Here is a 14,731-nt window from a genome sequence, read left to right as displayed (position 1 = left end):
AAGATTAATTTTTCCTCAAAATCATTCAGTTTTTATTCATTTATTCTCACAAATAAAATTTAAATATTATTTCAATTCCAGAAAATACTCCTTTGTCATTTTGGCTAGAATTATACTAAGCCTGACTACAGATTTACTCAGAAGAGATTAACATTTTTTCTTGTAATTAGTTTTTCTGTTTACAAATAAGTTATGTCTCTCAATAAAGTTATCTTCATATAGGCCTTTCATATTTCCTGGTTTAATTTATTCCAAGATATTTTAAATATTTTTTGCAAAAGACATAGAGTTTAATTTCCAACATATTAGTCAGTTTATGTTCTTTGTGTTTTAATATTAATTTTATATTTGATCATCTTCCTAAAGTAAGTCCTTCTAACATATTTTTCAATTTATTGCCTTCAGATGAAATAATTTGAAAATACTCATACTACTACTTTTTCATTTTTAGTAGTAATCTCTGTTATTTTTGTTTCATGTTTCACCACATTGGTTAAAATTTATAGAATATTAATAATAGTGGTAATAGGACTAATCCATCTCTTTAATAGGAACAACAACTATAAATATATAATTGGTTATAGGCTGAGAGAGATGTACTTTATCATGTTAAACACCTATTCCATTTCTAGTTTATGCTTTTGTACTTATAACAGAAATGAGGGAGATATTTTAATCAAATGGCTTTACAGAATCTTATATTTATCACTGTCTTATTTGACCTATTACGTTTATAGTACATTTCCTAATATTGTCATACCTATTTCTTTTAGCTAGCTTAAAGTTATTTCATTCAAATAAATTTGCTTTAAAATCAGACTATAGTGTTCAGAGACACTCAAAATTGTGTATTTGGAAATAGCATTAAGTACCTGAAATCAATAAGGTTTCTTTTTTTTTTAAGATTTTATTTATTTATTTGACAGAGAGAGATCACAAGTAAGCAGAGAGGCAGGCAGAGAGAAAGGGGAAGCAGGTTCCCTGCTGAGGAGACAGCCTGATGCGGGGCTCCATCCCGGGTTGCTGAGATCACAACCTGAGCTGAAGGCAGAGGCTTTAATCCACCGAGCCACCCAAACACCCCAATCAATAAGGTTTCTAAAGAAAATAAGGTGCTCATAAATTCTATCTCTATACCAGCCTCTGTACAGATTAGACAAGTGTTCCCATAGTTTCCTCAGAATATTGAACACTGAAATGGTTAGACACCATCTCACTGGGGAGTTCAGGGAAGCTGCTCATTCCTCTTCATGTCAGGAAATTCAACCACAAAATGAAGACTAGCATTAAAAAATTCCAAAAGTTGATTCCTCTCTCAGGTTCTCACAGATTCTATGTGATTTTTAACTGTGTCCCCTCTGGCCTAATGAAAACTCACCCATTTAAGGAAGCAGTGAAATTCCGACCTCACAGGGGCATCACACCCTCTCAAGTTTTCATGTCTCCCCTCACTTTGCTCAAATTTTCCCCCTAAGTCACTTAGAGAAACTTCCCAAATGTCCCTTTCAACCACAGCGAGTGCCCCCCAGGACAGCCAAGTTGGTACTACTTGCCCTTTGCCACTGATAATTTGGAACAGATATGACATTCAACTGAATTTTGGCTAATGAGATTCAAGTTTCCAAAACGTTAGAATTGAGACTTAGAAATACATACATGTTAATGTTAGTAGGTATCCTGAAGAAATAGCTGATTTCTAGAAATGTAGATGGCCTTCTGCTATCTACCCTATGGACCTAGAATTAGGGAAAACCAATATAAACAGAACCGAGCAGAGCAGACAGAGAGATGTTGGGGTTTCTGAACAGTTTTTTGTTCTTTTAACTGGTCCTTTTCTTAGATCCTGTTGTATTCTGCCATGGGGTTTCTTGACATACCCTCATAAATTCTTCCTTTTAGCTTAAGCAAGCTGAAGGTGGTTTCTGTTACCTACAATCGAACATTCCTGATTAGTAAGCCACTGTGTTTGCCCTGTCCCTGATGTGAGCTCAAGTACTAAGAAAAGGAGTGAGGAGATGGCACTGGAATTCTATCCAACACTTTCTCTTTACGACAAATAAGGTTCTCATGGCAACCGAAAAATCTCTGATTCTATACAAGATGTATTAATATTTTATTGCCTATAGGCCAGAACGAAGGAATTGACATTGTTGCTTATGTTCCTGAAAAATCTGAACTCCTCTGCTTTATTTTGTGTTTTTCTTTTGATAAATCTTTAGATTTAAAAAATTTATAGAAACAGTGTTTTGTTCAAATGGTAGCAATGAATGTAATCCAAAAGTCAGGCCTTTGTTTCCCTCTGGCTCCCCAAGTACAGAGAAAAGGTTGTAAGGAACACATGAGTAATTCCACATATGCTATGAGTCAGAGAGTGCTTAAAATACACACGTAGAATATGGCTCAGGTAAATTCTTCCGTTGATGAGAAAATATCAGCTTGAGTGATTAAATGCAATCAAACCACCATTGTTGCTTAAGTCTTTGACAGAAATACCACTTTGTAGTTTAGTAGTTTGACTAAGGGTTTCACCTTTAACTAGTTGTTGTGTTATGGAATAATCCTGGCCTGAAATACTAATCATTTATCATTTGAAATTCTAAGATGATTGTTATGTTCTCAGTTAAACAAGAGACTGGAAGAAGCATGACCTTTTAAACCAAGTATCTTTAAACCATTGTCTAATTAGGCAAACTGCACACAAGGTTACAATCTCAGCAAGACCGAGTTTTAAACACTTACTTTAATTTTATACCAATGGTCTGTGCAGCACCCAGCTGTCAGGGCCCCTTCACCTCCTGCTGTTACAAACTGGAAGAGTCTCCCTTCTTACCAATGACAAGGTTTTATTTACCACCTCAAATTAAAAGGGATCATGAAAAGCAATTTGCCTTGATATCTCATTAATGTCAGAAAAAACCAGTTAAACAACAGGTTTTTTTTGATGCCCAAATTACACTTTAGAGCAGACATTGTCCAATATTTAAATGGACATTACTAGGTAATTCCATCCAATTGGTCAATTTTTTTTAATTACTTAAGATTACCTTTTGTAGCTCAGTGATCCTGACAGAAAATCTGGAAGGCTACACTAATACAAAATGGACAGTTGCCTTACAAAGCTCATTCTTCAACAACTAGTAATAGCTATGCTAAGAAAACACTAAGTATACAACAATTCTTTGTTGTCACGTACAGTAAGCAGCTCTGGGTCTAGTCAGGTACATTCTCGGCACTTCAGGATATAACAAACTGATCTCAAGGAAACTGGGGTTTGGTCAATGGTTCTCTCACACTTCCAGGCCTTGGGAAGTGAGGTAGCCATCTCACTAGGTGAGAACAATAACCATCACCAACACAACCCACTCAATTGACACAAAATTAACAACATGTAATAGCTATTAGCTAGGTTCCTAGCACATATTCTAGATGTCTACCTCCAGTTCCTATGAAAGCCCTGTGAAGGGCAAGGATATTTAAGTCGGGAGATTTGATGTGTGCTCCATGTAGCTATTAGGACATTTCAAGGTTCTTCTAGGACCAGCAAGTAGCACTAGGAGAAGTGGAGTGTCCAAGAGTATGGCCACCCCTACAACCCAGTAACTGACTGAAACGTTAAATTTCTGAGTAACATTCTTTTGAAGATCAAGTCTGAAAAGCAGAGTATAAGGGATATGTTCTTCATTTATTCTTAACAGGATATGGTAATCCCCATATCATCAGAGTTTGAGAAAGTTGTAAACCTAGATAAAGAAGATTATCTCCCTCCTGAAAACTCTTAATAAAATACCCTTCAGTGTTACAAGCATTACATTCTTGGCTTTGATTGTGGGTACAGGTGCAAAACAGCCAAAGAGAAAGCTGCTTCTTTTATATAAAATTTTGTTTTATAATAACTTTGCTCATATTATTAGGTTGTCAAAGTCCCATATGATATAGTTCTTGTAGATAGAGTTTCCCAGAAAATTAGTGCTCTCTTAAAAAATAGGGAGGCTTGCTTCCATCACAATGAAAGTTATATATCCCACTGAATGTCCCTTTACATTACAGCTGCTCTGGAAGGTTAGAACTTGATGTAGTCCCATATCCTAGTTACCATATTGTTTCTTCCTCTTTAAATGATTTTGATAATATACTTCTATTTGAACTGCCCTATATATCTTTTTATCATAGGCATATATCATAGGCAAGGCACTAATAATTAATGAACACTAACAAAAAAGCTAACAATGAAATTTAAAAATTTATGAACTTCCTGAAAATTACTAAAAATCAGGAGGAGTATATAATCCATGACAATTGGCTTATGTATAGGTCTCTTACCTTGTAGCATCAGCTGTTGGAATACAGACAAGTCTCAAGCCATTAGCAAAACAGCTCTCCAGGGAGCTCAAAGAGATTCTTTTTTAAGTGTATATACTAAAATTCATGTATTTTATATGACAGTCATACCAAGACTATACTTACTCATATCAGACACAGTTCTATTATGCTTTAATGGGTTCCTGTTGCTTTCAAGGTAAACAAATCTTAAGAATGACCTGTAAGCCCTCTTGTATTCTATCTTATCCTTATCTCTGACACCCATTTCCTTCAGAGTCACACCTGTCACTAACTCCCTAGAGTAGGGATGCTTCCCTCTTACAAACTCTCAGTCTGGCACACCTCTACTCTCAGCGCTCATTACAGCCTATATTATTACACCTTTGTGTGCTTTTTTGATTAATATTTAATTCCCCAAGAAAATCTAAATCTCCTGTTTTGACTGTTTTTATCAGAAGTGTATCTCCAGCACCTATCACAATGTTTAACATGTTCTACGTGCTCAATAAATATATCTTAACTAAATGAATGAAATGCTATATGTGCTTCTCTGTCCATAGTGGGTTGAAAGAAGCAAATTATGGAAGAGATCAGTCCTTAAAAAAAAAAAAAGGCACAAAAACAGCAGCCTGATAAGGTGGTAGGGGGAAAAAAGACTATAAAAAGTAGACAATAGAACTCAGGAATCATTGGAGTCTAGAGGCAAATTGTCTTAAAAATCATTAGGCATTAAGATGTTTTTAATAGTCGTTAATAGCATCATTATATTACAGTATGGTATAATAATGGAAGTCATCAAGGAAGGGGTTGGCTTTTATCTATGATTAAGATAAGAGAGAAATTGATAATTCACCTTTAAAATCCTTTAATCTTATGTTTCTTTAAAGATTTTCCCATCTTCTGGAGGTGAGCTTCAGTTATTGAGAAAATATAATCATTTGCATTCCTCTTCACAGCTCCTAACTACTTGGATAAATGGAGTGTTCCCCAACCTCATGTTAGGATAAATAACCTTGCATTGTAATACTCTTCTTTTGCTCAATTTTTATAATTGCAGGAAAATTATTTTTAAATTCCCCTTAATATTTATATTCGTAACAAAAGGATTGTTACGTAATGTCTCACAAAAAATTCTGCTGAAAATAAGGATACCCTGTGTTGAATGTAAACCAAATCTTGCCTTGTGTTGCCTGCACAAAGCAAAAGAAGAAGTTTCCACTTGAATTCTAAATTGAAGATGACCTTGTGCTTTTTTGAGAAAGGCTGGCAGCTGAGGTCACTGGAGTGTATTATGATGGACAGTGCAGTGCTGTGCGTGACTCGGAGGCATGTCCATTGTGTGGATTACAGCCAAACAGAAAGAATTAGACAGCTCAGAGCATTCTATAATTTCATTTGAAAATAACAGTCAAAATCATGAGCAGCAACCATTACAGCTTTCATGAAAGAGCAGCAGCATTCAATAATTCCTTCACTTCAGACAAGCAGTTGGCTATTCTCAGCGGAATGCTGTGGGTCCATCATATTTTGTATCAGTTTCTGTGACACTCACAGAGAGCAGAAGTTCTGCTTCTGCAGTAAGTAAATCCCATCTCCAAGGCATCCCGTGCAGTTCTAGCTTATAGCATGCAGCCCATTGCTTTACAGCAACCAGATCATTGAAAGTGATACAAGGAAAGAGAAGATACAGAAACTTGACCCAGCGCTCAGAAGGTAAATATGTAGCAAATCCAGATCATCTACCTTCCTCTAGTCAACTTACTGTTCAAGAAGCTGAAGATCAGTTTTAAAACAAAATCTCTATACGTCCTTCTCTAACAATGGCACGAAAACAAAACATTTTCAAAGAATCTAATCTGTTGTGATTGTGAGCGGTTCCAAAGGAGCCTCCTAAGTTATTTCTGAAATAGTGATATTTAAGTAGAATATTTTGATTGATTGAGGTTTATTTTTAACTTCTGCTTCTTTCAGGAGCACCAAAAAAAATGTTTGAGATTTAAAAGCAGGTGGAAAAACTCACACTTCTGATTAAAAGGGGCACTGCTTCTAATCCTGGGCTTTCCACTCTGTTTGAATGTCTTCTGTGTATGGGGTGGGGAGGAACAAACACTGTCACTTCTAAAGTAGTTAATGACCAAAAAAAACCTTGTGACTTACCATTAAAATTTACAGCCCGAATATAACCAAGTAGTTCTTTCCCATCAACAGCACTCATTCGTGGGCAGAGGCCGATGTATCCAGGGCACAGATCTTTGTGCATATTGTGCAGGGCATAAGCCATGGAATACACGGCATCAATTACAAATTGGACCTTTCCTTCCTGTTCATAAGACGAATCCCTGGCGATTCTCTCCAGCCCTGTAAAATAAAAAAGTAAACCATCAACTGGTGTTAGATTTTACTCAAAGATGGCATTAGGGCTAAGATTTCCACATTTGGGGTACACTTTTGATTTTTTTAAGATTTTATTTATTTATTTGACAGAGAGAGACACAGCGAGAGAGAGAACACAAGCAGCGGGGGCGGTGGGAGAGGGGGATGGGGGCTTCCCACGATGCAGGGAGCCTGATGTGGGACTCGATCCCAGAATTCTGGGATCATGACCTGAGCTGAAGGCAGAGGCTTAGTGACTGAGCCACCCAGGTGCCCTCTGAGGCACGCTTAATGAGACAAACTATTTACTTATACTCCCAATTATTTTATTCCTATACATACTGAGTCAGGCTTTTAAACTAGGTATTGAATTTTTTATTTGGAAAGAACAGAAACTATTCTATTAGCAACAAAAAGATATAAACTAAACAAAAACATATAATTTCATTATCTTTATTTCCACCTTACTGAGTCCGATTATGTTTTACATTCTAGTAATTACATAACATTTTGGTAGTGACTTGATCTTATAAGCAAAAGGCGTAGGTTTCTTCTTTTCATCTACTTCAGTTCCAGGAGTATCATTTAATTAGTGTCTCAAAGTAAGGTTTTTCCTCCCCCTGCCCCACCATATTTATTCTCATTTTGAATGTATTTTACTTGGGAGTCCTTTTTGTAAATATTAAGAGACAGTTTTTCCTTAAGCAAACCAGCTATCTTCAGAAGAATCATTCAACTTATTTTCTTCTTGAACTCAATTTTTTCTTTTTTTTAATGATTTTATTTTTTTATTTATTTGAGAGAGAGAGCAGGAGGAGGAACAGAGGGAAACAAGCTGACTCTGCATTGAGCTTGGAGACTGAGGTGAGGCTCTACCTCAGGACCCTGAGATCATGACCTGAGCCAAAATCAAGAGTTGGACGCTCAACCAACTGAACCACCCAGCTGCCCCTTGAACTCAATTTTCTATTTTATTTTATTTTTAAATCTTTCTACGGAGATAAAATTGGCATATCACATGGTTTAAGTTTAAGGTATACTACATGATGATTTTATATATGTATATATTATGAAATGATTTCCAAAATAAAGGTTAGTTAACACATTCATTACCTTCCAGTGTAAGCTTTTTATTTTTCTTGTGGTGGTAACATTTAAGATTTACCCCTAGCAACTTTCAAGTATACAATACAGTATTATTAACCATAGTCACCATGTTGTGCTTAGATACCCAACAATTTTCTATTTCTGTATTAATCAATTTATTTATTAAATCTAGCAGTCTGATAAGTTAGTTTTCTTGGACTTTCCTGTCACCTAACTGCCAGCCCACCTTTCCAATTGCCTATCATATTCCTACATAGTCTGCTTCCATGTCAAACTCAATAGTGCTAAAACCAGGCTATTATTATAGAGAATTACATCATTTCCCTAAAACCTCAATCAGAATTGAAGGTCTTACAGGTTTGACAGCAGAGAGGGGAGATCTGTTCTTCAAGATGACAAAAGACATACCCTTCAACTGCATTAGCTGTATGATCTAAGCTAACATCCATGCAGATCCAGGAGCACGTCTTCTCCCTATCTCCATTGGGACTTTGTCTCCTTGGGGTCTTAGAATGGCTTTGCTATGTCCAGAATGTCATCAAGTGACCTTGTGAAAACAGCCCTTTCAGCTTCAGCCAAAAAATTTCTCCCCCATAGTTTTCACCACAAAGTAGACAATTCATAAATAAATATTGAAGAATGGTCACAGCAACCAAAAAGATGAGTTGTTTCTTTAAAGATCTTATCTCGTGACCAACCACTCTGGCTAGTCCAGGATCGAGGGATTTCTCAGAATACAGGACCAAAACCCAGATAGTCCTGAGCCAACCAGCATGGTTGCTTAAGAAAACAAGAGGTAAATGACAAGTAAACTTGATACAAGACTGAAATAACTACTTTGAGGGTAGGCCCGTAGGTCCATAAGAAGATTCCCAGTTTCATTCATTTTGTATCACTAAATTTGATAACTGGAAATGAATCCTATAAATCCTCGAGCAGTTGTTCCATTCCTGATTATCTTCTTAAGTCCAGACTCCTGAGGGCCACCCCAGATTTACTGAATCAGCATCTCCCAATTTGGGGACATGACAAATCTGTAATTTCCAAACACAGATACCTCACTGTCTTAGTCTGAGCTGCTATAACAAAATACCAAAGACTGGGTGGCTTGTAAACAACAGAATTTGCTTCTCATTGCTCTTGAGGCTACAAGTCCAGACTAAGGGTAACAGCATGGTTGGGTCCTGGTGAAGGATATCTTCTGGGTTGCAGGCAGATGTTTTCTTATTATATCATTACATGGAAGAGAGCAGACTTCGGGTGACTTCTTTTAAGGACACTAATCCCATTCATGAGGGATAGTGCTCTAGCTTCAAAACTTCATCTAACCTAATTACCTCCCAAAGGCCCCACATCCTCATACCTTCATATCAGGGGGTAGAGTTTTAACACATTTCAAATTTATGAAAGGGACACAAACATTGTCTGTAACACTACATTCCAAGTTTTCAGTTTGTATTGCTGCAGCTCTATAAATCCCTCGGCTACACACACACACACACTTCTGTGAACATTATCACTTGTTTTTCTGACTTTGCTTCTCTTGTGTACTTTATTTGTGTGCGTGTGTGGGTCTTCTCTAATAATCAAGAGGATGCACAACTTTTAAAAGATTTATGTATTTGTTTAAGTGAGAGAAGGGGGAGGGGCTTAGGGAGAGAGAAAATCTCAGATTCCTCACTGAGTGCGGAGCCTGAAGCAGAACTTAATTTCACAACCCTGAAATCATGACCTGAGCTGAAAACAAGAGTTAGTTACTTAACAGACTTAGCCACCCAGGCACCCCTCTTTTTAAAGAGAGAATTTCTTTTTCTCCATTGCCACTGGGTGGAGTGTGAACAGCAGGCACAGAAATGGCAGAAAATGCCCAAGCCCAAGTACAAAGAAAATAATGACCACAAGAACATAAAGGATTTGGAAATTTTTCAGTCCATGGAATATAGGTAAGAGCTAGATATGTGTGAATGTTTTATATTTTTAAATTTACTCTACCCTAAAATGTTTTTATTTTAATATGATTAAAATAAAAATAGGATTTTATTTTAATGCCACAGTTTATTCAATGCAACCTCACTCCATCTATAAAGATATTTCTCAACATTCAATAATTGGGATAAATTATACACAATACTTTCCTGATAAATTTTAATGGAGATGTCCTAATTGAATAGACATTCTTTTTTTTTTTTAAGATTTATTTATTTATTTGAGGGGGGAGGAGCAGAGGGAGAGGGAGAGAGAAAATCTCAAGCAGACTCTGTGCAAAGGATGAGCTCAAGGTACGACTTGATCTCATGACCCTGAGATTATGATCTGAGCCAAAATCAAGACCTGATTGCTTAAATGACTGAGCCACCCAGGTGCCCTTAGTAGACATATTCTTTCTTGATTTTTCCTAAAGGAATTTTAACTTTATACATAATAGATTTATAATTAACTCTCAAATACCATACCTATTATTAAAGGGACATATTTAAATTTGTACTTGTTAAACTTTTTCCTTAACTAGTTGTAAACTCCTAGTAGTATGAGCAGAGTTTAAATATATCCAACTTTGCGCTCTTTTTTAAGTAAAAGTTCAGAAGGCTGCTTAGTGATGACTGTCACACAAGTCAGTGGACCCACTATGACTCTTTCCATGAAGTGATGGAAGCACACGGTGACAAACTGAAAGACTGAACATTATTATCATTTCTAGGTTTAACAAGAAATCATTTTATTTCTTTCCAGGCTGTTTAGACACCATATTTTTCTATTCCCTAACATTTCAACTTCATGAAGACACTTAAGATTTTACAAGAGCTGGGGTTTGCTCCTCAATTCCTGTAGTTGCTTGTCTTATTCATCTAAAAAGGAATTTAAGAAGCTAACAGTGACTCATCAACTTAATTGGCTGTAAAATTTCATTATGCTATAGTTTCTAAAGTTAGCGTTAATGTATTGTTATAAAGGGCTAAATATTGTCAAAGGCTATATGTCAGCCATCCATTTAAAACACTGACTGTAAAGTTGTGATGTGCTTTAGTGTATAGCTTAAAATTAACAGCAAATAGCAAAGTGTTTGCAGGGGGGGAGTTGAAGTCAGCCTCATAAATTTTATAGCAAGATTATTTTACATTTTCATTAATGAAATGTAAAACTTCTGACTGTATCTCATGTTCCTGGACAACAGAATAAATTCTTACTGGTCCAAGCAATACCTCATGTGCCTCAGTTAAGGTCTTTCGAGCATTACAGTGTATCCTCTTGTTTTTCAAAAGGCAAATCTGCTCAAGTTTGCAGAGTGCCATATACATTACAGCACGAGTTCCTAAGATATGCCTGACATGATTTTTAAATTCTTTGACAGATAGTCGTTGAGCTTTGCTTTCCAAGAATTTCTGATTTCTCAGGGTGTAGTTTAGTTTTATAGATTGAAATTCGAGGTTATTTTCCTTTTCCTGAAAGTATGTTAATATAATGATGATCCAATAAACTAATTAGTTCAGTGAAGAAGAAGAAAAAGAAGCAGAGAAAGAGGAGGAGGAGGAGCTGGAAGTCCTACCAGTCATTTTATTCCCAAGAAACCAAATATCCAATCAGTTTGATTTTTTTTTTTTTACTATAATCCTAGCACACAGTAGAAAAAATCCCACATTCTAAATTTATAGGTTAAAAAGTATTTATTTAGTTTCTCTCTGACTTTTCCTTAAGAATGCAGCAACTATTTTAAATGATTAAACTGTTTTCTTGCAGTTAGTGTGGAGAGGATGTTAGGAGGAAAGAAGAGAATCCGTGACCTGCTAGGGACACATTTAGGCCCATAGGACCAGAATGAAGGGTCATTCTGAATTCCACAACAACTCTGTATCTCGCTACTCAATGCACCAGAGAAAAGACTGTCATATCCTACAAGCAGCTCTCCCAGTGCCCTACATATATGCACTAACTGCACAGTGGGTGACTGAAATCAGTGAACCACGTACACCAGTAACAATCCATGAGAACCAGAAAGAATCACACTGCACATGCAAAAGGAATCGCTATCAACTCAGCCAACCTAAGTCACCTTCTACTGAATTTAAACTGATTTGGCTTCAAGGATACAATAGAGGAAAGAAACAGAAGCATATTCAATTATACAAGAATTTCTCCTAAGCACCGGGATAGGCAAATGAAGCGCGAGCAGCTCCCATGCAAACTGCAGGGAGATGAGAACAAGGGCCCTATGGTAAGGCAGAAAGACAGACTGACTGAGGGAGGCAGTGGCTACAGGAGAAAGAGTATGGGCCAGTGGGGCAGACCTAGATCCCGGTCCCAACTAACACAACCCAAGGCAAGCGGACTTGGGCACATTCCTGGGCTTTGGACTGGGACAACTGCCCCCAGGGAACTCCGCGATGTGCTATCCCATCTCTCCAGCCTCATCTGCTGGTACCACCCCGCCTCTTGCTGCTCCACTTGTAGGCCCTTGAATATAACCAGAGATCTCCCACTGCAGGACTTCACGCGGATATCCACTCTGTAACTCTTCACGCCTTCCTGGATACCTCCTGCTCAGCCTCCAAGCTTCAGGTAAGATGTCAAATCAAGATAGGCGGGAGCACTGATATTTAATTTTTTAATATAGCAGCCCAGATCAGATTATAGAGTATCTTAAATGCTACATTGAATATTGAATATTGTTCAGTTGGAAACACAGAACCGTGACCAATATTTAAGATATTTCTGGGAATATGGGTAAAGTAAATTGAAGCAAATGTAGTTTGAAGGTAGAGATACAAGCTGGGAGGCAGGGCAGATATAGGTTGAAAAAGCAGGAAAAAAAGAATGAGGGAAAATATGTTTCAGATGTCAAACTGACAGTATTTGGCGCCCTGATTAAATATGGGAGTAAGGTTTGAAGGCAACCAACAACTCAGGTGTTTTGAGGCAAGGCAGCAGAACTCTGACAGCATTAACAGAATTTGGAAAATCAGGTTAACAAGAAGGTTTTGTTTTTGACAGCTCTGGCTCTCCAACTGCATCAAGAAAGACCTCAGTTAAAAGAACTGATTTTTAATATTCTCTAGTATTTAATATATCCTCTAACAAAGTATGCAGATTTTATATAAATTTGTTGAATTGTTTGAAGAACAAAAGGCCCAAATGTTTAGAGTAATCACATAATAGTAATACCACTGATCATTTATTTATAGCATTGCAATAATTTAAGCTTTACTTAGGAGTAAAGTACCACTGTAGTACTGTTGTAAGACCAATGGCCTGAGGGGCTCCTTGGTGGCTCAGTTGATTAAGCATCTGCCTTTGGCTCAGGTCATGATCTCAGGATCCTGGGATCTAGCCCCATGTTGGGCTCTCTGCTCAGCAGGGGGCCTGCTTCTCCCCCCACCTCCGCCTGCCTCTCTGCCTACTTGTGATCATTCTCTCTGTCCAAAAATAAATAAAATCATTAAAAAAAAAAAAAACTAATCTTGCTTGTGAATTTCAGTAATGTACCTGAGATAAAGTTGGCATAATGTGGCTGAAATTCATAAGCAAGATGATTAGATATTTGTGGCAAAAGCCAAAGCTAATAAAACTTATAAATTAATATTTATAAAAATCAATAGAGTATTTTAGCTCTGGAAGGTAAGAGCGTAAATGTCTGTAAGATTTCACTAAGAAAGTAACATCAAGCTCAAAAGACAATTCCACACCTAAGGTTCTGCTTTGTCAATTCTGCACTAGGCTTTGTCAAGGACCTGAATAAACAGATGTATTGAACTAATGCACTAATTTGAGCCTCTGCCTTATCTATTTACAAAGGGCAGAGAAAATGAGAAGATAAGGGTCCTCTGCTGAAAATCACCTACTCTCTATTTCTTCTGTAATTTAAATGTAGTCCCAAGAACCGAAGGCTCTTAGCTGCCTGAGGACACATCAGGAGACACTTGTAAATCAACCCCTGAAGAGTGCTACATCAGCCCACAATGACTTCTCTCCTTTGTGTGCCTGGCAGGAAATGTAAAGTGCTTCAGGCAGGTGCCAGGTGTCCCCTTCAGGTGTTAAATTTTCCATGCAATGCCCTAGGGTTTTTAAAACACTAAAAAACCTAAGGTAAGAGGCAAGTAAGATTAAGAGTGTATCTTCAGGCAAAACAACCAGTTTAAAAAAAAAAAAAAGATGCTCAGAAGAAGAAATTATTTCATAGATATATCCCTAAATCCCCAAACAGAGAAAAGGCATTTGATTAAATTCAGACAGTTGCATTTCTTTACATAATTATCTTGATCATGTACATCAGAGTTCAATAGTGAATAGCAGAGTTTTTCTCTTTAACTACTCCATAGAAGAATCCAATTTTCCCCCCCTAAACTCTCTCTAGCAGATAGGACTTCTAATGCATCCTCCCACCCCAAGATATGTTAGTAGTCATTGCAGACCTTATAATGTGGCTTCAAATGTGCCTTTAAAAATATTTTTTATTTTTTTTCTAATCACAAAAGCTAATCGGTATTAGTAGAAATGTGAGAAAAAAGTATAATGAAGAAAAGAAAGAATATCTATTAGCCTATCACATTAACCACCATTTATATATTGACCTATTGCCTTATAGGATTTCTCTATTTTCCCCTAAATTAAGAAGATACTGTGTATATATTTTTTTAATCTGCTATATTCACTTCACCTAGTGAGGATTTCCCTATATTGTAGGAGAGCATAGTTCTTATACTTTCAGTGTAGTTCATTCAGTGGATTCAGGTTTGTTTGTTTTTTTTTAAGATTTTATTTATTTGACAGAGAAAGATCACAAGTAGGCAGAGAGGCAGGCAGAGAGAGGGAAGCAGGCTCCCTGCTGAGCAGAGAGCCCGATGCGGGGCTCCATCCCAGGACGACGAGATCACGACCCGAGCTGAAGGCAGAGGCTTTAACCCACTGAGCCACCCAGGCGCCCCTGGATTCAGGTTTT

At 37.1% G+C, this 14,731-nt stretch overlaps 1 protein-coding gene across 5 annotated transcripts in view; it reads right to left on the bottom strand.

Annotated features, from left to right (window-relative positions):
- The window catches only part of GRM8 (glutamate metabotropic receptor 8), a 723,861-nt gene that overhangs the window by 265,419 nt on the left and 443,711 nt on the right, over positions 1–14,731 (bottom strand). For all 5 annotated transcript variants that reach the window (XM_032870003.1, XM_032870005.1, XM_032869998.1 and 2 more), the window contains exon 7: positions 6,478–6,678. In XM_032870003.1, coding sequence (XP_032725894.1) covers positions 6,478–6,678 — 201 coding nt within the window. The remainder of the gene's footprint in view (positions 1–6,477; positions 6,679–14,731) is intronic.

The sequence above is a fragment of the Lontra canadensis genome, unplaced genomic scaffold (assembly GCF_010015895.1).
Source record: "Lontra canadensis isolate GAN:19392208 unplaced genomic scaffold, GSC_riverotter_1.0 scaffold2, whole genome shotgun sequence".
In the NCBI taxonomy this organism is placed as follows: Eukaryota; Metazoa; Chordata; class Mammalia; order Carnivora; family Mustelidae; genus Lontra; species Lontra canadensis.
The sequence above is the reverse complement of the archived record's forward strand: the minus strand, read 5'-3'. Positions and strand labels throughout refer to the sequence as shown.